Genomic DNA, 21,277 nt, shown 5'->3' with positions numbered 1-21,277 from the left:
CGAGCCCGGCCCGGGCCCGAGGAAATACATGCTACCCGGCCCGAGCCCGGCCCGCGGGCCGGGCCGGGCTCGGGCTTTCGGGCTGGCCCGGGCCCGCGCAGTGCTCTACTCTAAAAACACCGTTTTTGCCGTTTCCAGTAGAGGTAGCGTGGGTGGCGAAGATGCCGAGCCGCTTCGCACGATAAAATCAGTCCGCTAAGCAATAAAATGCACTAAAACAACTTAAAAACTGGCACCACGATGTTCTGATATGCGCACGTTGATCTTGCTTGGAGAAAAGAGCTGTTTCTGCCCGTTTTCAGTACCCGGTTGCACAACACTGTTCACGATGGCGAACTTCGTCGAATTTTGCCGAAAGTTCCCCGAACCAGTCGAACAGTCCCCACTATTATAGGGAGCCTTCATGTGCGCTTATGAAGGCACCCTAGTCCCCACCGTTCTCCAGTCGACCCCTACCTTATCGTGTGGCCTTGGTCAACGTCACCTCACTTTCTGTGTGTGTTTCGCGGGCTGGACTCCGTCACCCCTGAGCTGACAGGGTAATGGAAGCCAAGGTGTTCGGTGAACCAATCGCACGTCTAACTTTAATCACGTGATCACGCTCCTTCCCGTAACCACGCGCAGAGAGCGGGGCAGGTGATGACTGATCCGGCGGGCGCGTAGCTCCCCCTGTACTGTCAGCTTAGGAATGAACGGATTCCTTGTCGCTCAAGGACGCCGAGTCCTCTTCGCCCACAAAGATTTGTGTGGGGAAAACGGGAGGGTAACTGTTCTCTCATCACGTCTCTCGCCCTTTCTGAGGGAAAGAGAGGGTGCGCCATGGGAGTTTAGCCGAGCGACCTTGGTAAGCAATCCGTTCCGAGGCCGTTAGGCTCGCCCCTCCCCTGTGCTCTCCCCTTTCTCAAATACTTCCGTCTGTCTCTGCTCAAATTTGCTATCCCGGTGTCCCAATTTCCAAAACGAATGAGGTAAAGTTTGCTTATATATATATATATATATATATACATATATATATATATATATATATATATATATATATATATATATATATATATAAGAAAACAGTTCACGTCCGCTAACAATTGTAACTCTTCCTTCAAACCAGTAACCTCGGGAGTCCCACAGGGTAGCGTACTAGGTCCACTACTATTTCTAGTCTACATTAATGACTTGCCATCCTGTGTCTCATCCCGAATTAGAATTTTTGCTGACGATTGTGTAATTTACCGAATAATTTCCTCTGTCAATGACCAGAAAGCTTTGCAAACTGATCTAAATGCTATTAATGCATGGTGCTCTTCCTGGCTAATGACCCTAAATTGCTCTAAAACAAAGTTTATGTCTTTTACTAATCACGTACCCCGGATTCCTACCTCCTATGTGTTAAATAATAATACTGTTGACCTCGTCTCCACTTATAAATATCTTGGAATTCATTTGCAACCTGATCTGTCATGGCACTACCATATAAAGCTCACCCTGGCGGCTGCTAACCGCTCTTTCGGATTTCTCAAGCGTAACCTTAAACAGGCTCCTCCTAACATACGCAAACTTGCCTTTTCCACACTAATACGTCCAAAATTAGAATATGCATCAGCCATTTGGGATCCCGAACATGCTTACATCATAAACGACATTGAATCACTGCAAAATCGTGCCGCTCGCTTCATATTTTCAGATTATTCACGTCATTCCAGCGTCACAGCACTAAAACGCCGAGCAGAGCTACCCGAACTACTCCATCGTCGCAAACTTTCACGCCTATCTCTTTTCCATAAACTTTACCACCACGCGTCACTTCACGGTGATTTCTTCGAGCCACCTGCCGTTATTTTTCCACGCCGCGATCACCCCTACAAAGTTAAACGCATAACCTGTAAGTCATCTGCCTTTTCCCGGTCATTCATTCCACGTACCACAATCGATTGGAATAATCTACCATCGCACATTGCCTCAGAAAAAGACACCACGAAGTTTCAAGAACAAATTCAAAATACTGATGCCATCTAACTTTTGCTGTTTTACATTGTTGTTTCATCTTTTCCGGAACGTGCAGAGCAAATGTGTACTATTTTGTTTTTACCTTGACTCAGCTTTATTGCAGTGTGATGAGTGAATGTATGTTTTTTTTTTTATTCGTTTTTGAGTGTATCCTTTATTTTCTTTTTATTATTAAGTGTATTGATTGTTTTCTAGTATTCTCATATGTTGTTCAATGTGCACTAGTTCCTATTGGAACGATTTATGTACCCCCCCTATGTAATACCCTCTCACGAGGGCCTTTAGGGGTAATATGAATAAATAAATAAATAAATATATATATATATAAGAAAACTCTAGAGCAAAAGGACAAAAAGCGACTGAGAGACAGGAAGCTCGAAACTCAACTTGAAGCCTACTGTCAAAATTAAAAAGAGACAATAAAAATGAAATGGTTACCAACAAAAAAAAAAAAGAAAAAAAAAGGGTCGGTATAAATTTTAAGAAAATTGTCGGCCTTGTTGGCGTTCCCTCAGATTTATTTATTTATTTATTTCAGTACCTTCAAGGCCCAGGGGGCGTTACAGAAGGGAGTGGTGGAAAACATAAAAACAAACAACAGGTAGTAAATACAGAAATTGAAACAGAGAATGAAAAATGCAGACAACGCCGGTTATTAAGAAAGTACATAACACTCAATGGCGGATCTGAAAGTGAAAACGTCGGTAATCATTGCGATGGAGGCGGGCAGGTGGTTCCATTCGTTACTAGTCCTTGGGATAAATGAATCGAAAAACCATTGAAGCTAACTAGATTATGCTTAAAAATAAACAAAAACAAAAAAGCATGCGCAAAAAAAAACAAAAAAAAAACATACACACAAACATGTGGGATGCGCTACATCGGTAGTCTAAAATATCAACGACATATGGGCGATCGTACGTATGTAGCATGATAGCCCCACGTGCAGAATCGCTGTGCAAGCTTCAACCAGCATTGTTCCAAAGACTGCATGATTACGTTACACACGCTCGCGTGCCCACTTATTGTCGCTTAATTAGAAGCAAAGTGCTCCGCCGTCACGGTGAGGACCCGGCCACCTGATCTGGGGATTCGCGTCATTCCCTCCTGATGAAACTGGCCATTTTAAGGCGGGGCAAAAGAACGGTGTGTCAGTCATGGTCATTTCACACGGAGCTTTTATCATCGGGTGCTTCCGTGCACCACCCGATCGTACATAGGCTGAGTTTACATGGATGCGATCGTAGCGAATCGAATCGAGATTAACCGCCTATGATTGGGTAGACGAGGAAGGGAAAGGAGGATCGCAGGCGCGTGACTGGTCACATCTCGATTCGATGCGCCATGGTCGCATCCATGGAAACGTAGCCATAGGTCATCAACATTCTGTAAAGCGGTCTCCTTCATGGAACTTCGAAGTCCACTGTAATAAGTGTTCGTGTGATCCTTTGCTGGATAAAACACAGATTCCGGGGAAGTAGGAATCCAAAAAAAGCGGCAGAAAGTGTAAATGAGTATGACGGTTGCATGAGTGCGTCGTCACTCGTTTCATCAAATAAGGAATTCAGGTTCATTTGGGGTGAGGTATAATAAAGTGTGTATGTATGTTCGTTTTCTTCTTTTTTTTTTTTCAAAATAAAATTCAGTTGTTTGTAGCGCTCCGAGTGTGCGCGCCTACTTCTTTGTGTTCATTTCTTTTGCGCCTTTAAGTATAAGATTTTGCACCTAACTCACTTCTGGTTAGACTCGAAATCGAAACCAACATTGTCGTCTGCTATCAGTGCCTTGACGCCATGTTGGAGGCATTCTGCGTCTTATTGTGGCAGCGGTAGTGCCGTAGTCAGAGAGCCGTCTTTTTATAATCACATTTCAGGATATATTTTTCCTATAGTCAATCGCAAAGAGGTTCCTTATCTGAGACGAAATGTTGTCCATAAACCCGTAGTTGGGGTACGAAGCTTGTCTAACATAATAATCTAGAGCGAAAGTCCCATGCATTTGGCCACGACGGAATGGCGAGGCATAGACGCGTGGACATAACGGCGGCCCTAGCTGGCGGTCCCGATGAACACATTTTGGTTCAGATGCCTTAAAATGCACAAAGAAACAGCAAAACATATATAATTCTGTACCACGCTATTTTCTTTTTTACTTTGCAGAAATACACCTGAATCGCGCGTTGACAAAATTAAACAAAGTTTACAAGCGCTCGAGCAACTTCAACTTCTGGAGGCAAAGCTAACACGCCTAAACCAGCCTATTTAAGCAAGCATGCTTCCAGTAATAAGCTAAAGGTATTTCCAGACTAAAGCGTGTTTCACATGCAGCGGTTTTGGCCCTAGAGCGGCGCGATTTCTGCCGTCCCGGCGCTTTGGCCAGCACCAGCGGTTGAGCGGCACGAGCGCCGCGACGGCAGAAATCGCGCCGCTCTAGGGCCGAAATCGCTGCATGTGAAACACGCTTACCACTGATCATTATAGACGCTTTCAGGCAGCTGTGCATGGGCGCCGCCATAACCGACCTTCAGTTTTTGTTCCCGCTTATTCCGTTCGCTCCACTTCATCATTACCACAGGAGGACAGGTTATTGCCCCTTTAAATGCTACTGTGTTCTTCTCCCCAGCGTAGGCCCTTGTGGAGGTTCGTCAACGCCCGTTTCAGTGGCTCGGCATCTCGGTGAGGCAAGAGAAGGTCGGTTATGGCGGCTCAATCTGGCGCGCGCTGAAAGCGTCTATATGCCACTGCGTTCTTGCAATGTCGATGAGTAGATTCTGCATAACCTTTATCTGCGCGTTCAGCGTGACATAAGAACATTGAAAAAGCGGGTTCAAAACTTCGATCCACGAAGTTCCTTCAGCGTGGCGCAAGGGTGCTCCGGCAAGTTTTATGTTATCAGCTCCACTCAATATCGGTGATCTAAATTTTGGTCCCAAATCGTCGCTTCGCCTGTTACGGCTTATCTGTCGACACCTTTGTATGGTAAGGGGTACCAGTTCTCCTAAAAATGGTGCAATGTCCATCGTGCCCGCACTTTATCCCAGCCTGTCTTTAGCCAAAAAAAATAAGGTGAGCTTTTGTCGGTGAGCTTTTGTCCGGTGAGCTTTTGTCCGGCTACCTAGTGAGCTCGTGCACAAATAGAAACTCAGTGCAACGTCAATTTCTTTCTCATAGAAACGCGGTTAATTAATCTTAATTCTTTGTTTTTACTCGCCTTGCAATTTGTTTACATCTCTTTTAAGCATCTCTGATTGTTCTTACCCACCATGGCAATCACGTCGCTTTTGCTTTATGACATACCGCCCCCGACTACGTAATATCTTTCAGGATTTTCATGATAAAATATATACCTGAACGTTAAGCTGGGGTCACACTGCTCATAAATCCTACGAAGGACGGTCTGCAGACAGGTTCGAACGCGGGTCACCGCGAGGTCCGTTCTTCGAATGCTGTGGGGCAATGAGTTCAAGAAGAAACATGGCACGCGGCATTCGAAACACGGTTCTCGCGGTGACTCGATCGTGTCTGTCAGACTGTCTTTTGTATGAGGTGTAAGCGGTGTGATCCGGATTTCAATTTAGAATTCTGTCGGGCCTTTGGATCAAAAAGGAGCAAATCCTATTCCGTAGTTCTCCTCATTTGTTTTGTATCCAAACGTTTGCTTAGTAGACTTTTTCTTTGCAAATTACCTAGATCGGTCGCACAGATGATTCGGAGTGCACAGAATGTGTAATATGTGCGATAGGCTTAGTTTCCCTCGTAGGAATTGTTTTTTTTTTTTGGCCAGCTCAGACACCACGAATTTATCCCTGGGATCATGGTAAGTTTATTTTTCTTCTGTTGGCTGGGGTGCAGAAAAAACTGAGGTTCTGCCTCTTGCCTTTCACTGTGAGGGCTCATAAAGTCGGAAGTAGTAGTACTCGACGAAATGAAGCTCCTGACCTTGCCGCGTGAAGACAATGCGCCAGTCAGCCTAGAGGGGAGCCAAGAGGCTTCTATGCAAACAGGGCTTGTGACCGTGCCCTTTTGGGCAAGCACATAGAAGACAAAGATGTTGAGACACTTTAGGAGCCCCGTGTATTATAGCGAAAGCTAGAGCACGAGTTCATATCACTGCAAGAGGATCTGGATGCACGAGAGCTCATGCAGCGGGATTACGTTGTTTCGCTTTTCCAGACTTCACTCTGCTGTGACAATCGCTCGCTCGCTCGCTCAAAATGTGTGTTAAAAAAAGAAAGGTTTTTAGGCCGCGGTGGAAGAAACACATTTTTCCTCCACCGTGCTCCACGCCAGACTCGTCAAACCTAGAGCCACTAAATGAGCTACGCTTAGAGTATCGGCACTCCGTTCCCCGACATTGTTGTGGGCGCCGCCATTTTGGCTCGTATGCAGAGCAGACGCAACTGCCGATCGTCCTGATTCAAAAGTGCGACTTCCTCGGCATTCGGTTCGGTGTTAGAAAGGTTATGTAACATTGCTTTGCTCTGCGGCGAACTGTTTGAACATTTGTGGAGGGCGGAAAAGCGCTTCCTGTGATTTCAGATAAAGCTTCAGATAACTGGCAACCATGATTTTAAGACAGAATATGGCCAAGTGACGTTACTCTGAAGCGCAGCTTATTTAGTGGCACTAGTCAAACCAAACAGATCTCCAAACAGAAAGGAGCGAAACCAGGGCGCGCCATCTATCGGTTTTCTTTCCAACGAATTCCCGCGTCGACGAAGGAGCCACGCGTGCACTGATCGCTCTAATCCCCACCCCCGTTATCGGCCCTTACGCTTCCCTTAGCCTTGCCGCCGTGCCCGGCCTTCCCCCCTCTTTCGGCCTCGACACCCCTCCCGGCCCCCTCGCAGTGGTCGGCCTAGCCCCCGCACTCGGCAGTTCCGGCTCGCTCGGCCCTAATCCACGCTCGGCCCTTCCGCGAGGGTCGGCCCAGGGGGGATGCTGCCGAAGTGACGGGGTGGTTCTCCAAGTTCAGAGTACACCTGTGCCTGCTCGGGTGCGACCTACCCTATTTCGAACCCTCGTCCTTGAGTATCGAGGTGATCGAGCCTTCTAGTCGTTGTCGGTTTTATTTCGGGGGATCCACCCATGTCAAATCGCTCTCCGAGAAGGGGGCGGGGCGGGGAGGTCGACTGTTTCGAGAAAAGCGGCCCCCCCCCCCCCCCCCCCCTTGGGTCCACCTCTGGGTTGACAGAAGCCCGCGTCGCCCGCATCGGCACTGAGTGCACTTGGGCTGTTGTAGTGGCTCTAGGCTGTTGATCTCGACGGTGAGCAAGGGGCGAAAGTGACCTCTGAAGTAAATGTAAATCCTTGTTCATCCAGTTATCCGGTGTCAAAGTGTGGAAGGTTCCCAACGTGTACTGAGGGCGGGAACTACGAGCGTTTTGCCTTGCTTTCGTAACCGAAACGAGAACAGCGAGATAACTGCCTTGCGTACTCCACAATGATGGAAGCAATAAGTCGTCAAAAACCCGTTTTTAGGGTTTCAAACCAAGTAAACAAGACAAATATAATTAAACTTCGTTGTCTGTATGCAGGAGGACTTTTGTAACACAACAATACATTCTCTTTCCAAAACGAAAAAGAAAGTAAAACTCAGTCCGCCATATATGGCAGCAACTTCTTCGCTGCAAAACCTATGCTGGCAACGTAAGCGGTTTTAATATGGCAGCCTCCGCTTTGCGCCGCGTTCCCTTTCTCTCCTTCCCCCCCCCTGGCCGAGAGTATATCCATGGTTTTGTCTAGAGCCACTAAATGAGCTGCGTCTAGAGTATCGGCACTCCGTTCGCTGACATTGTTGTGGGCGCCGCCTTTTTGGTGCTTGTGCAGAGCAGACATAGCTGCCGATCGTCATTATTCAAAAGTGCGACTTCCTCAACATTAAATTCGGTGTAAGGAAGCTCATGTAATATAGCTTTGCTTTGTCGCGAACTGTTTAAACATTTGTGGAGGACGAAAAAGCGTTTTCTGTGACTTCAGATAAAGCTTTACATAACTGCCAACCATGATTTTAAGCCACAATACCGCCAAATGCCGTTACTCTGAAGCGTAGCTTATTTAGTGGTACAAGTTTTGACAATCCACGTGTTCAAGATCGCACTTGGCATTAAGACGGAATGCGCTGCTGGTGATTAAAGCTCTAGAACCCCCGTTTTTGCCGTTTCCAGTAGAGGTAGCGTGGATGGTGAATATGCCGAGCCGCTTCGCACGATAAAAACAGTCCGCTAAGCAGTAAAATGCACTAAAACAACTTCAAAAACTGGCACCACGATGTCCTGGTATCCGCATGTTCATCTTGCAATTCTTTCTTCTTGGAGAAAAGAGCTGTTTCTGCCCGTTTGTAGTTCCCGGTTGCGCAACACTGTTCACAATGGCGAAAGTTCCCCGAAACAGTCGAACAGTCCCCACCGTCCTCCAGTCGACCCCTACCTTATCGTGTGGCCTTGGTCAACGCGACCTCATTTTCTGTGTGTGTTTTGCTGGCTGGACTCCGTCACCCCTGAGCTGAGAGTGTAGAGGAAGCTAAGGTGCTCGGTGAACCAGTCGCACTTCGAACTTTAATCACGTGATCACGCTCCTTCCCGTAACCACGCGCAGAGAGCGAAGCAGGTGATGACTGATCCGGCGGGCGCGTAGCTCCCCCTGTACTATCAGCTTAGGAATGAACGGATTCCTTGTCGCTCAAGGACGCCGAGCCCTCTTCGCCCACAAAGGAGATTTGTGTGGGGAAAACGGTAGGGTAACTGTTCTCTCATCACGTCTCTCGCCCTTTTTGAGGGAAAGAGAGGGTGCGCCATGAGTTTAGCCGGGCGACCTTGGTAAGCAATCCGTTCCGAGGCCGTCAGGCTCGCCCCTCCCCTGTGCTCTCCCCTTTCTCAAATACTTTCGTCTGTTTCTGCTCAAATTTGCTATCCGGTTTAGAGCCTTTTATACTCCCAGTATAAAAAGTCTCTGATCCGGTTGTCCCAAAACGAATGTGGTAAAGTTTGCTTATATATAAAAAAAAGAAGACTCTAGAGCAAAAGGACAAAAAGCGACTGAGAGACACGAAGCTCGAAACTCAACTTGAAGCCTACTGTCAAAATTAAAAAGAGACAATAAAAATAAAATGGCTACCAACGAAAAAAAAAAGGTCGATATAAATTTCAAGAAAATTGACGGCCTTGCTGGCTTTCCCTCGGAGCACCATTGAAGTTAACTCGATTATGCTTCAAAATAAACAAAACAGGAGAACATGCGCACAAAAAAAAAAAAAAAAAATACATTCATACAAACATGTGGTATGCGCTACATCGGTAGTCTAAAATATCAACGAAACATGGGCGTTCGTACGTATGTAGCATGGTAACCCCACGTGCAGAATCCCTGTGGAAGCTTCAACCAGCATTGTTCCAATGACGGCATGACTACGTTACACACGCTCGCGTGCCCACTTATTGTCGCTTAAAGGGCCTCTGACACGCCTCCCCCCCAATCTTTTTTTCATGCTAGGCGTTAAAATGTATCAGGATATCACCGAATAATTGTTTCACTTTAGAGTTGCGTAGATTTTTTTATAAAAAATAGAAATACGAAGCCAATTCAAAGTTCCCGCCAGTGCACTGTGACGTAACAGTGTACCGCAAGAGGTCAGGGCGGTAAGAAGGGAGGCATCACCGGAAGTCACGTGAGGTGTCTCACTCCTCATGCTTACCGCGACCGCGCGTAATATCGTTTTTATATTTTTGTTATTCTCCGCACCTGCGCGAGAAATCCAAGTATAAAAGGTTTCTTTATTTGCTTCTCATCGTTTAATGAGCCTGTAACGGTAGAAGAAAAGGAGTCAGTGAACCTAGTAAACAAGTTTTGCTCATATTCTAGGCAAAACACGTACTTTATACTCGACGTTTACTTGTACTTCGTACACTCACCAGCTCGTATTCTCTAGACAGTAAACATCTTCAGCCTGGAGAGTATCCGATGATTCGACGACCTCGGTGTCCGAACCTTCAGCATTGCGATCGGGCCTGTCGTATGCTACACCTCCTAATTTCTGCGAGCGTTCTAATTTTTATTTTCAAAACTTGATAGTTTGTTTTGTCCCCAGTATGGCTCTGTACTATCGGACTGATGGCATGCACTCCTGCTCTGGCTTGTACTCGCAACGCTTTGATCATTGACCTCCATCACGTCAATCTACTGACTCTTCGTCCTGAACTTTTACAGCGCGCAAACTAACAAACGGTGCAGTGATAAAAAGCTAGTGGAACTGAAACTTTGTTTTCTACAATCGCTCGTGGAGAAGACAAAAAAAAAAAGTCTTATGCACGGTCGTGGGGAGCACGAGGAGCGACACTCACGTGACTTCCGGTGAACACAATTTAGTGACGTAAGTCAGTGCGTCCCCTCTGATCGCCCCGACAGCTTGCGGTACACTGTTACGTCACAGGGTACTGGCGGGCACTTTGACATTTTTTGGCGCGTCAGAGGCCCTTTAATTAAAAGCAAAATGCTCCGCCGTCACGGTGAGGACCCGGCCACCTAATCTGGGGATTCGCGTCATTGGCTCCGATGAAACTGGCCATTTAAGGCGGGGCAAAAGGGCGGTGTGTCAGTCGTGGTCATTTCACACGGAGCTTTTGTCATCGGGTGCTTTCGTGCACCACCCGATCGTACATAGATCATCAACATTCTGTAACGCGGTCTCCTTCGTGGAACTTGGAAGTCCACTGTAATAAGTGTTCGTGTGATCCTTTGCTGGATAAAACATAGATTCCGGGGAAGTAGGAACCCAAAACAGAGGAAACATTTTTGAGGCGTTCAAAATCAGTGTAAATGAGTATGACGGTTGCATCAGTGCGGCGTCACTCGTTTCATCAAATAAGGAATTCAGGTTCATTTGGGTGAGGTAAAATAAAGTGCGTATATATGTTCGTTTTTTCTCTTTTTTTTTCGAATACAATTTAGTTGCTTGTAGCGCTCCGAGTGTGCACGCCTACTTCTTTGTGCTCATTTTCTTTGCGTCTTCAAAGGGGCACTGACACATCAAAATCATTTTTTTTTATTATCCGAAACGATTGAAAACGATGCCGGGACATTACCCTCAAAATCTGAAATTCGGGAATTCAGTATTTGTGAAGTAAAAAAAACAATTTCCAAATGCCGAATTCGAAGTTCCCGCGCGATCCGCGCCAGTGCGTTGACGTCAAATATTGCGGACTCCTGAGAGTCCACTTTTTTTTCACGACTCCCTGCTGTTGCCTTGGCGACCCAAAGCAAGGAGAAAAGGAGCGAGCGCCGGCGTTGCGGCGGACCGGTTTTGAGCGGTGTCGCCTGTTTTCCGTGGGGGATACGTATCCAGGAGACGGCACCACAACGAACTCCCGATTTTCGGTATTTCAAAAAGAAGGGCCGTAGTGCATTCACTGTTGCGTTAAAAAACATGTTTTAGGATTGCCGTTATTAAATGTTATAGAGATGTCGCCTACAAAGCTTCTAAATTTCCTGATTTTTGACGTCACCGATCAAAAGAAGCGAAGAGGCTAGAGGCGGGAAAATCAAACGCCAAAAATAAAAAGGCGCTCGCGCGCGCGGAAATGTTTTTTTTCGCGATGCGTTTTTTTTTTTTTTCGTGTTTATGACTGCAACTTGCATCGTTTTAGACAATAAAAAAATACGACCTTTGGGGTGTCAGTGCCCCTTTAAGTATAATAGCGAGTTCGTTTCACAACACTCGTGTCCACGCGTGCCCACTCGCGGCGTAAAGCGAGTTCGTTTCGGCAGGCACTTCACGAGTGGTTGCACTCTCCGAGTTCGTTTCAGCGGCGGCACCCCACGCGTGCATGTACTCGCTGCACCGAGAAAATCGGGCGTGCGCCAAAATGCAATCCCGTCATGCCTCGTACCGGCAAGGCCGGCGAGGAGCGGGAGCAGACGACGGAGGTCTCGTCTGTTACGATGTGTCGCAGAACCGAAAAGAAAAAAAAGTAGATTTTCTTATAGAAATCGCGTCCCGCGGGCAACATAATGAAACGCGAGCTTGAATTGTGAGCGTCTGCTATTTCACGGAGGAAGCAATTAACAACCCGTGCTTTATTTGCAGGTTTTAAGTCGCTCTGTGGCCGTACGGACGCTGAAATATACCAGTGTGTCAAGAAATGCTCAGAACAAACGCATCAGCGGCCCCCGAGATGTTTATCCCTATCCGTGTGCGGATGAAAAATTGAACATTTGTCGGCAAAAATCCTCCAACAGATACCTCTGACAGCATGCGAGAAACCTAAACATAGTGACTTCACTCGAGGCTTGGGCAACATCATCATGTTTAACATTTACCTACGTCAGCCAACTTGCCCCGTCGTATTTTGTTCGAGAAAGCTCTCATTCTCGACGTCCTCACCAAGGCTGATATCTGATCCACCTGTAATGACGATCGAAATCGAAAGTCCCACGAAAAGTTTTGCCGGATGTTCTAACAGACTAGTTTTAAGCCATACCCTTTCAGTGTTTCACGCATAATACCATGCTCGAACGGACCAAGCTTCTGCTCGGACAGCGTCATCAGTTTTCTTCACTGTAAACGCAACCAGCTGCTTTGTAGACAGCTGGTTGCGGAAATTTACGCCGTCTTTAACTATCTCTACGACAGCTGAGTTGCTTCAAGTCATCGCAACTATAATCCATAGGTTGCAGCGCTCAACGTTTGTAGATAAACGTTGGTAGTGACTGCACTCTCGCATTCCCACCCATCACTCCGAACAGAAAGGCGCTAGTTTCGGTTTGAGGTCGGTACTCTTTCTACAACATAGATGGCGGCATCATCAGTCTTCTGCACTCGGTGCATTTGGCGTGTTCGTTTGAGTCCAGTTCTCCGTGCAACACTCTGCGTATGCGATCCATTCTCGGGATTCTGGGAGAGAACTCGAACGGTGCCAGTGCGTGTGAAACGAACTCGCTATTAGAGTTTGCACCTGACGTCACTTCCGGTTAGACTCGAAATCGAAACGATCGGAACCAACGTTGTCGTCTGCTATCAGTTCCTTGACGCCATGTTGGAGGCATTCTGCGTCTTATTGTGGCAGCGGTAGCGGCGTAGTCAGACAGCCGTCTTTTTATAATCACATTTCAGAATATATTTTCCCCAAGTCAATCGCAAAGAGGTTCCTCATCTGACACCAAGTGTTGTCCATAAACCCGTAGTTGGGGTACGAAGTTTGTCTGTCGGGATTATAGAGTCAACATAATAATCTAGAGCGAAAGTCCCATGCATTTGGCCACGACGGAATGGCGAGGCATAGACGCTTGGACATAACGGCGGCCTATAGCTGGCAACCCATTTTGGTTGCGACGCCTTAATATGCACAAAGAAACAGCAAAACATATATAATTTCTGCACCGTGCTATTTTCTTTTTTACTTGGCAGAAATTCACCTGAATCGCGCGTTGACAAAATCAAAGTTTACAAGCGCTCGAGCAACTTCAACTTCTCGAGGCAAAGCTAACACGCCTAAACCAGCCTATTTAAGCATGCTTCCAGTAATATGCTAAAGGTATTTCCAGACTAACATTGACCGTTATATGCCACAGTGTTCTTGCAATGTCGATGAGTAGATTCTGCATAATTTTTATGTGCGCGTTTGAACATTGAAAAATCGGGTTCAAAACTTCGATCCACGAAGTTCCTTCAGCGTGGCGCAAGGGTGCTCCGGCATACCTTAAGTTAAGCAAGCTTTATGTTATCAGTTGCACTCAATATCGGTGACCTAAATTTTGGTCCCAAATCGTCGCTTCGCCTGTTATGGCTTATCTGTCGACACCTTTGTAGGTAAGGGGTACCAGTTCTCCTAAAAAAATTGTGCAATGTCCATCGTGTCCGCACTTTATCCCAACCTGTCTTTCGCCCTGTTAGCCAAAAAAATTAGGTGAGCATTTGTACGGTGAGCTTTTGTCCGGTTACCTAGTGAGCTCGTGCACAAATAGAAACTCAGTGCGACGTCAATTGCTTTCTCATAGAGACGCAGTTAATCAATCTTAATTCTTTTTCTTTTTTTTTACTCGCCTTGCAATTTTTTTACATCTCTTTTAAGCATCTCTGATTGTTCTTCTCCACCATGGCAATCGCTTCGCTTTTGCTTTATGACATACCGCCCCCGTCGGCGTAATCTTTCAGTATTTTCATAATAAAATTGATACCTGAACGCTAAGCGGGGGTCACACTGCTCATAAATCCTACGAAGGACGGTCTGCGGACAGATTCGAACGCGAGTCACCGCGAGGTCCATTCTTCGAATGCTGCAGGGCAAAGAGTTGAAGAAGAGAAATGGCACGCGGCATTCGAAACACGGATCTCGCGGTGACTCGATCGTGTCTGTCAGACTGTCTTTTGTATGAGGTGTAAGCGGTGTGAGCCGGGTTTCAATCTAGAATTCCATGTCGGACTTCTGGACCAAAAAGGAGCAAATTCCATTCCGTAGATCTCCTCATTTGTTTTGTATCCAAACGTTTGCTTAGCAGACTTTTTCTTTGCAAATTACCTAGATCGATCGCACACACAGTTCGGAGTGCACAGAATGTGTAATATGTGCGATAGGCTTAGCAAACCTCGTAGGAGTATTTTGCAATTTTTTTTTTTTTGGCCACCTCAGACACCACACATCAAGTGTACTCCGAATTTATCCGTGGGATCATGGTAAGTTTATTTTTCTTTTGTTGGCAGGGGCGCAGAAAAAACTGAGGTTCTGTCTCTTGCATTCCACTGTGAGGGCTTATAAAGTCGGAAGTAGTAGTACGCGACGAAATGACGCTCCTGACCTTGCCGCGTGAAGACACTGCGGCAGTCAGCCTAGAGGAAAGGCAAGAGGCTTCTATTCAAACAGGGCTTGTTCCCGCGCCCTATTGGGCAAGCACATAGAAGACAAAGATGTTGAGACAATTTAGGAGTCCCGTGTATTATAGCGAAAGCTAGAGCACCATAGCACTGCAAGAGGATCTGGCTGCACGAGAGCTCATGCAGCGGGATTACGTTGTTTCGCTTTTCCAGTCTTCACTCTATCGTGACAATCGCTCGCTCAAAATGTGTGCTAAAAAAGAAGGGTTTTTAGGCCACGGTGGAAGAAACACATTTTTCTTCCACCGTGCTCCACGCCAGACTCGTCAAACCAAACAGGTCTTCAAACAGAAAGGAGCGAAAACAGGGCGCGCCATCTATCGGTTTTCTTTCCAACGAATTCCCGCGTCGACGAAGGAGCCACGCGTGCACTGATCGCTCTAATCCCCACCCCCGTTATCGGCCCTTACGCTTCCCTTAGCCTTGCCGCCGTGCCCGCCCTTCCTCCCTCTTTCGGCCTCGACACCCCTCCTGGCCCTTTCGCAGTCGTCGGCCTAGCACCCGCACTCGGCAGTTCCGGCTCGCTCGGCCCTAATCCACGCTCGGCCCTTCCGCCAGGGTCGGCCCAGGGGGGATGTTGCCGACGTAAGGAAGAGAAAATGAAGTATACAGCGGTAAGAGTTCTTTTGTCCACGGCTGTGCGCTAATCTTTAAGCTATTCTTAGGGAATTGAAGTAAAGCGTTTCCGCAGCCCGCTAAGCACCCGGATTGAGCTCCGTAATCCGCCACAAGACCTTGAACTATGCAGACAAGGCTGGCGGCGCGCATGCGCAGCTGCGCCGTTTTCTTCGGGGATACCGTAGCGGAGGAGAAAAACGATCTACTACAATTCCCTATTGAGGGAATACTGTTAAGCGAGCAGAAGCGGCCATTCACACCGAGCGCTGCCTCTATTTCTAGTATGCTCGGCTTGAACTGGACAAGTGTGGGCGCGACGTCGATCACGAGCCGCGTAAGCCACCCGTTCCCCCACGCCCTCTCCTGGGACAAAATAGAGCCTTGGCGCGGCGGCGCCATCGGAAGAGACTGCGGCAGTGACGACGCAATCGACGGCGCTGGTTTCCCGGTGTTGTTGAGCGCTGAAGGGAGGGGGTAATGTTCACGTTCAGCAATGAGCAGAAAGGGGGACGCATGCAAATGAACGAGGCAAAGCTCTGCGGGGAAGGCGGTTGCAAGGCGACAGTTTTGGCAAAACATATTTCACGTTTCGAGTTCGGTTCGAAAAATAGAGATGTTATACTGAAATCGAACGCGTGGGAAGTTTCTAAAGCGTGTAGCAACTGTATAAACCAAAGTGGGATTGCGTATAGCGGGAGTAATATTTGTAAACACCTGTTTTGAAGTTATCGTCAGCAGACAGGGGAAAACGCTCCGCTGACGCTTCCTCGAGGGTGCGCCGTTATTGGCGGCTCATCATGGAAATCTCTCTTTCCTCTTCGCGCGGCGCGGGCAGCGGGAACACCCGACTTCTCTCTCCTCACATTATGAGGGGAGAGAAGGGGTTTTCCATCTCCGCTGCGACGACAGACAACTATAAACGCCGACACCAAAATGCCTGCCGAGTGTCACCCGTAAAGCTCTTGCTTTAAGATGAAGTAAAGAAGACAAAGCCGTGGTTTCAAGCACTCGGTCTTTGAACGCGCTAAAACGTACCTTCTCTTCTCTGGAGCCCGGCTGGAAAGTGTGAATGTTGATTCCGAACAGGCGTCGCATGAGGGTGGCAATCCTAGACTTCCTGTTGGGTCTGACGGTCCTCTTCTGAACCACCACTTGTCGACGCGCCCACGTGGGCAGCATCGTCTCCACCGTCAGCACCAGTTTCACCTGAGGGGCACAAGAACGCTCATTGCAGTTTATCTTTCTTGTTTCCTTACGCATATCGCGAAACCTCACGAAGGTAGCAGAAAAACCACGAAGAATTTCTCGTAACACACCAGATGAAAGTGATTTCCAGCCGCCATGCGCAAAGACACCAGCAGTCAGTGTCTCCCCCCCCCCCCCCTTTCCCATCAAAGTAAAGGACATTCCATATACAGTATATGGATTTCATTTTTAATCTCCTTGTGAAAGGAGGTGCGCAAAAAGTGCGTACGCGTCCCTCTTTCAAATGGATGGAGAAGATATGGGAATAAGCTGACGATTAGATAAAATCCTTTTCTGTTCGATTACCGAGAAAACATAAGGGCCATCATCGTTTACTTTTATATACAGATTCGTATGTGTGTAACACAATTGTGAGAAAAACAAACACCGTGGAACCGGGACTAGAAGGACAACGTAAAATAATGTGACAACGTAGTCTGTGCCATTCACTCGGGTCAACAATCTGTATTTTTTTTTCATATATGCCGAGTCCCAGGCAGTCATAGCACGAGAGTGAAGAAAAGAGAAAGGGGGGCTAAGGAGACGATTCACGGCCGGCGGATTTCGCGTTGAAGAAAGTCAATCCTGACAGCAGAGCTCTTGCTCATTTCGATAAATATCTAGGCATGTCAGAATTTGTGGAAATCGAGAACAGCGCGAGGATTAACGAGGGACGAGTAAATGCACACAGTCAAAGCGCATGTCGGAATACTGACAAAATGGTCCCGGAAAATATGGTCCCGGACAAAATCGTCCCAGAGAAAATAGTCCCGGACAAAATGGCCCCAGACAAAATGGCCTCGGAAAAAATGGTTCGGATCAAAGTGACCTCAGACAAAATGATCCCAGGCCACATTTGAGGCATAGTTAGCTTGCTCTTCGAGGGTTAGTCAATTTTTTGTACCTGATGCAAACCCCCAGACCGATGTCACCAAGCGAACTGCGCAAACACGCGCATTCCGGAAGTGGTACCGTCGCCATGCTCCTTGTAGTCCGCGTTCCAAAACTTACTCGATCTTACTCCAGGGTAAGGGTTTTCTACCTTGGCGTTCTAAAACCAACCCGCGTCCAGCGCTTTTTCATCCGTGTTGTCGCGTGACATGACCCGCCGGAGTAACTCGGATCCATTTGGGTAAGATTTGGAACACAGCGCTAGTCATCGCTTTCCGGCTTCCCGGCTGCATAGGGCTGCGGTTCGCGTACATAGTCATACAGAATCGTTTGGGACGCCCCGGTATCAGCTTGGATTCTCCTGCATGTCTGTACTTCATACGATTGTTTTGTTTGTGACGCTTTAGTTTGTCAGCAAGCGCAGAAAAGCAGTTCCAATCGTCTTATCACCTAATCGTTTTGTCGTCTGCTTCGTGGTCGTCTGGTTCTTCGTCTTCGTGAACGAACCCACTGTGTACACGCGGTGGTACGTCTGCGATCACGAGATAAACAGTGACGCCACTACTCGAGAACTCCGGCTGCTCGGGCGTCTCGATAAACTTTTAAACAAGTGAACGTCTAGTTCAATAGTAAAAAAACACGAACATTCGAGGGACCATCGGCTCGGTGTGGCACCGCGGAACAGCATCGAATGTGTCGGTCGAAAGCTGAGCTTCGTAGTGCTCAAGCTTCTGCATAAAGTTTAATCAACAATGAAGTAAAAAGAGCTGAATAGACTTTCTATGGGAGCTATAATTTTCAAAACGTCGTTTCATTCTGGTTGAAAGCCTGTGCGACAGGGTACAGAAGAACTGCGGAGACATGTCTGCACACAAAGAAGAAATGATCTCCAGAAAGACCATGGCTGACGCGCCTTAACAGCTCGCGTCTGTCAAAAAGAAGCAACCAGGCCATATACCTGAAAACTTTGGGTGGAGAAGAGTTTGCGTGTACAGTTTTTATTCAGTTTTATTTTCTTGGCCCGAGCTCCGAGCGCTAACAGTCGCCCGAAGGGGGAAGCTTTTTTTCTGCGATCCCGAACAAGGTGGGTGAGCCTCGTTTGCTACCTTTTTTGGCATTTTAGCTCACCATATTTTTTGGTGGTACGTGTTGCGCTTATAAATTGCATTATGTTGTGTTTTCACGTTTTGTTTGAAACAAATAAAAGCTGCTTTCGAAAAAGCAGTTACAGTTGAACTGCTGCATATCGGGAATCGCTGCTCTTTTTTTTAGTGATTGTTCTGATATTTTGAAACACAGCTGCTTTCCAAACGTGCCGTCGCAATAGCCGTTATCACCACCACACGGCTGCCCCAAAGTGGTGCGGAGGTCCCGATTGAGATAAATTAACGGATAGACCACTACGGAGCGATTGCCCATGGAAATAGTCCAACGTATTTGGAACACTTCCGCACGCCCTACTAAGTCTCGTGCCCTGTAATCTTACACTCTTTAGCTAACGTGCCATGTGGTGTATATAAATTACGAAGAAAATCGCAAAACAAATCGAAAAACGCTGTTCTTCCTGCCGCGCTATCCGGCTTTGTTTACCTTTAGAAACTCTTTCCGGGGGCTGCTTTCTTTCGGAATGACATACATTCCGATGCCTTTTTGCATGGTGCTGTTATTAGAGCACCCTGGTACAGAACAGGTGAAGCCACCCATTAAAAACCGCGAGTGAACACCCGATAAAACGTCTCCAGCTAACCAGAAAATTTCCAACAGCGTACACTGCGCATTGATGCGGCCGGAAATCTGGGGAGGACTACAGGTACCAGAATGCACCACGGCAGCGGTAGCGTCGCGCAATTCCGGGTGAGATAGGTCCATCGGATATAGAAAAAAATAAAATTTGTTGCTGAATACTTAAGTTATAAAATACTAACCATTTTAAAGTTGTTATATCAAACTTAAAGCCCATTGCAGGGCAGTAGCTGAGCCAATGAGAAGAGAAAATTATAATATATAAATAATATACAAGTACATATATCGAGTCATGTATCTATAATATTTAACATATTTAGCACGAGAAAGAAAAAAAAGGCTGTTCTATAACACGCCATAACCAAACAAGCGGTGCCGAACAGTGCATAACATAAACCAATCGAGCAGTGCCAAAATTAAAAACAAAGTACTTAAGACGTTTGTCGATTTTTCTGTTATTATCACCGGATAGCCTAATCAAGCGCGGAGAGTGAATCGCGAATTCGCGCTTTTAATGTACGCGTGTGTGTTTGTGTAGCGACTTCCGGGCTCTAGATTCGCACGGTGCTCTGACTTATACGAATAAAAGCCATAGAGCCGAGTGAGCCTCAGAGGGGCAGTTCACTAAAACTCTCAAAGAGCGCCCAAGGTGTCAACAAATCACCTGGGATCATTTTTTCCGGGTTTGCGCTTGAGATAATTTTGTCCGCGACCATTTTGACCGGGTCCTTATTGCCCGGGGGCATTATGTCTGGGACCATTTTGTCCGGGAACATTTTGTCCTAGACCCAGGCGTGTCGGCATTCGCCACTCTGAGACAGAGCGCCTTTGGATCGGACGCAGTACTGTTGCTCACACACCTGCATGCCGAGCCTCTTGAGCTCCGCTTGTTCGAGGACCACCTTGATGTCGTCGACGGCGAGGCCGACCAGCAGGTTGGACGTGATGATGGTCATGAGCACGAGGAAGAGCGCCATCAGGATGTACGAGGCCGTCTCGTACGGGAGCACGTTTTCATTGAACAGGCTGTCGTACTCCATCTCGCCCACCATCATCACCGTCGTCTTCATGATGGCCTTCCAGGGGTTGTCGAACGCCGGCTGCGCAATTCACCCAGAACGTCCCTGTTCTCCAGACTCGCACGTGACGCGTTGCAACAAGTAACACGATTAGGTGTAATTCGTTAAGGCCCTGTCACATTGAGGAAACACGGCGGAAACATGAACAAAACATGTTTCTCAACAGTCGGGAAACCTGTCGGCTGTCGGCTCTGTTGCCCGACAACCCTGTCACATTGAGGAAACAGCAACACAACATGGACGACAGCGACAATGTTGTCTCGGTGTGACAGCTTTTGGCAACGGAAACCTCGACAACTTGTGTCGGACGACACGTGTTGCCCATTTCGGTGGCTGAGCGAATTTTTTTTCCAGCAACACGGCAACATCTATATTTTTCTGTACAGATAGTCGCACGAGAATACTTCAATAATAACGTCAAGCGTGAAGGGCAATTTTGAACGCGGCTTCTTGCGCGGCGGCAGCTGATCGTCAAAATCATCTGAATCGATGGCACAAAGAAGCACCCTGTCACACTGCGGAAACAGTCGGAGAACTTTGTCCTTCAACACGAGGAAAACATGTTTTCGGGGACCCTGTCACATTGCGGAAACAGCAACAGTCCGGAAACATGTTGTTGTAGTCCGAAAACCATGTTTCCCAACTTGTTCTCCGACACTCGGGGAACATCCTGTCACACCGAGAAAGCGTGTTGGAAGGACACAAATTGCCTCCTCTCCTGCGTGCTGCCTCCCTCTCTCTTTCGCCCTCGTCTACCCGGCCGGCTCGGCTAAGCTACAAGCGCGAGCTCCGGGCTTTCAGCATCCCTGCCAAGCACGCGCGCTCGTGCAGTGCAA

The 21,277-nt window shown here is 47.4% G+C and overlaps 1 protein-coding gene across 1 annotated transcript in view; it reads right to left on the bottom strand.

The window, feature by feature from the left end:
• The window catches only part of LOC8026559 (transient receptor potential cation channel subfamily A member 1 homolog), an 84,672-nt gene that overhangs the window by 15,055 nt on the left and 48,340 nt on the right, over positions 1-21,277 (bottom strand). Inside the window, exons 20-21 of the mRNA XM_029976545.4 lie at positions 20,223-20,462; positions 16,519-16,689 (exon numbers count right to left, since the gene is read on the bottom strand). Coding sequence (XP_029832405.3) covers positions 16,519-16,689; positions 20,223-20,462 — 411 coding nt within the window. The remainder of the gene's footprint in view (positions 1-16,518; positions 16,690-20,222; positions 20,463-21,277) is intronic.

The sequence above is a fragment of the Ixodes scapularis genome, unplaced genomic scaffold (genome assembly GCF_016920785.2).
Source record: "Ixodes scapularis isolate PalLabHiFi unplaced genomic scaffold, ASM1692078v2 PGA_scaffold2__306_contigs__length_199485367, whole genome shotgun sequence".
NCBI classification, from domain to species: Eukaryota; Metazoa; Arthropoda; class Arachnida; order Ixodida; family Ixodidae; genus Ixodes; species Ixodes scapularis.
Note: the sequence above shows the minus strand (reverse complement) of the source record. Positions and strands in the feature narration are given on the sequence as shown.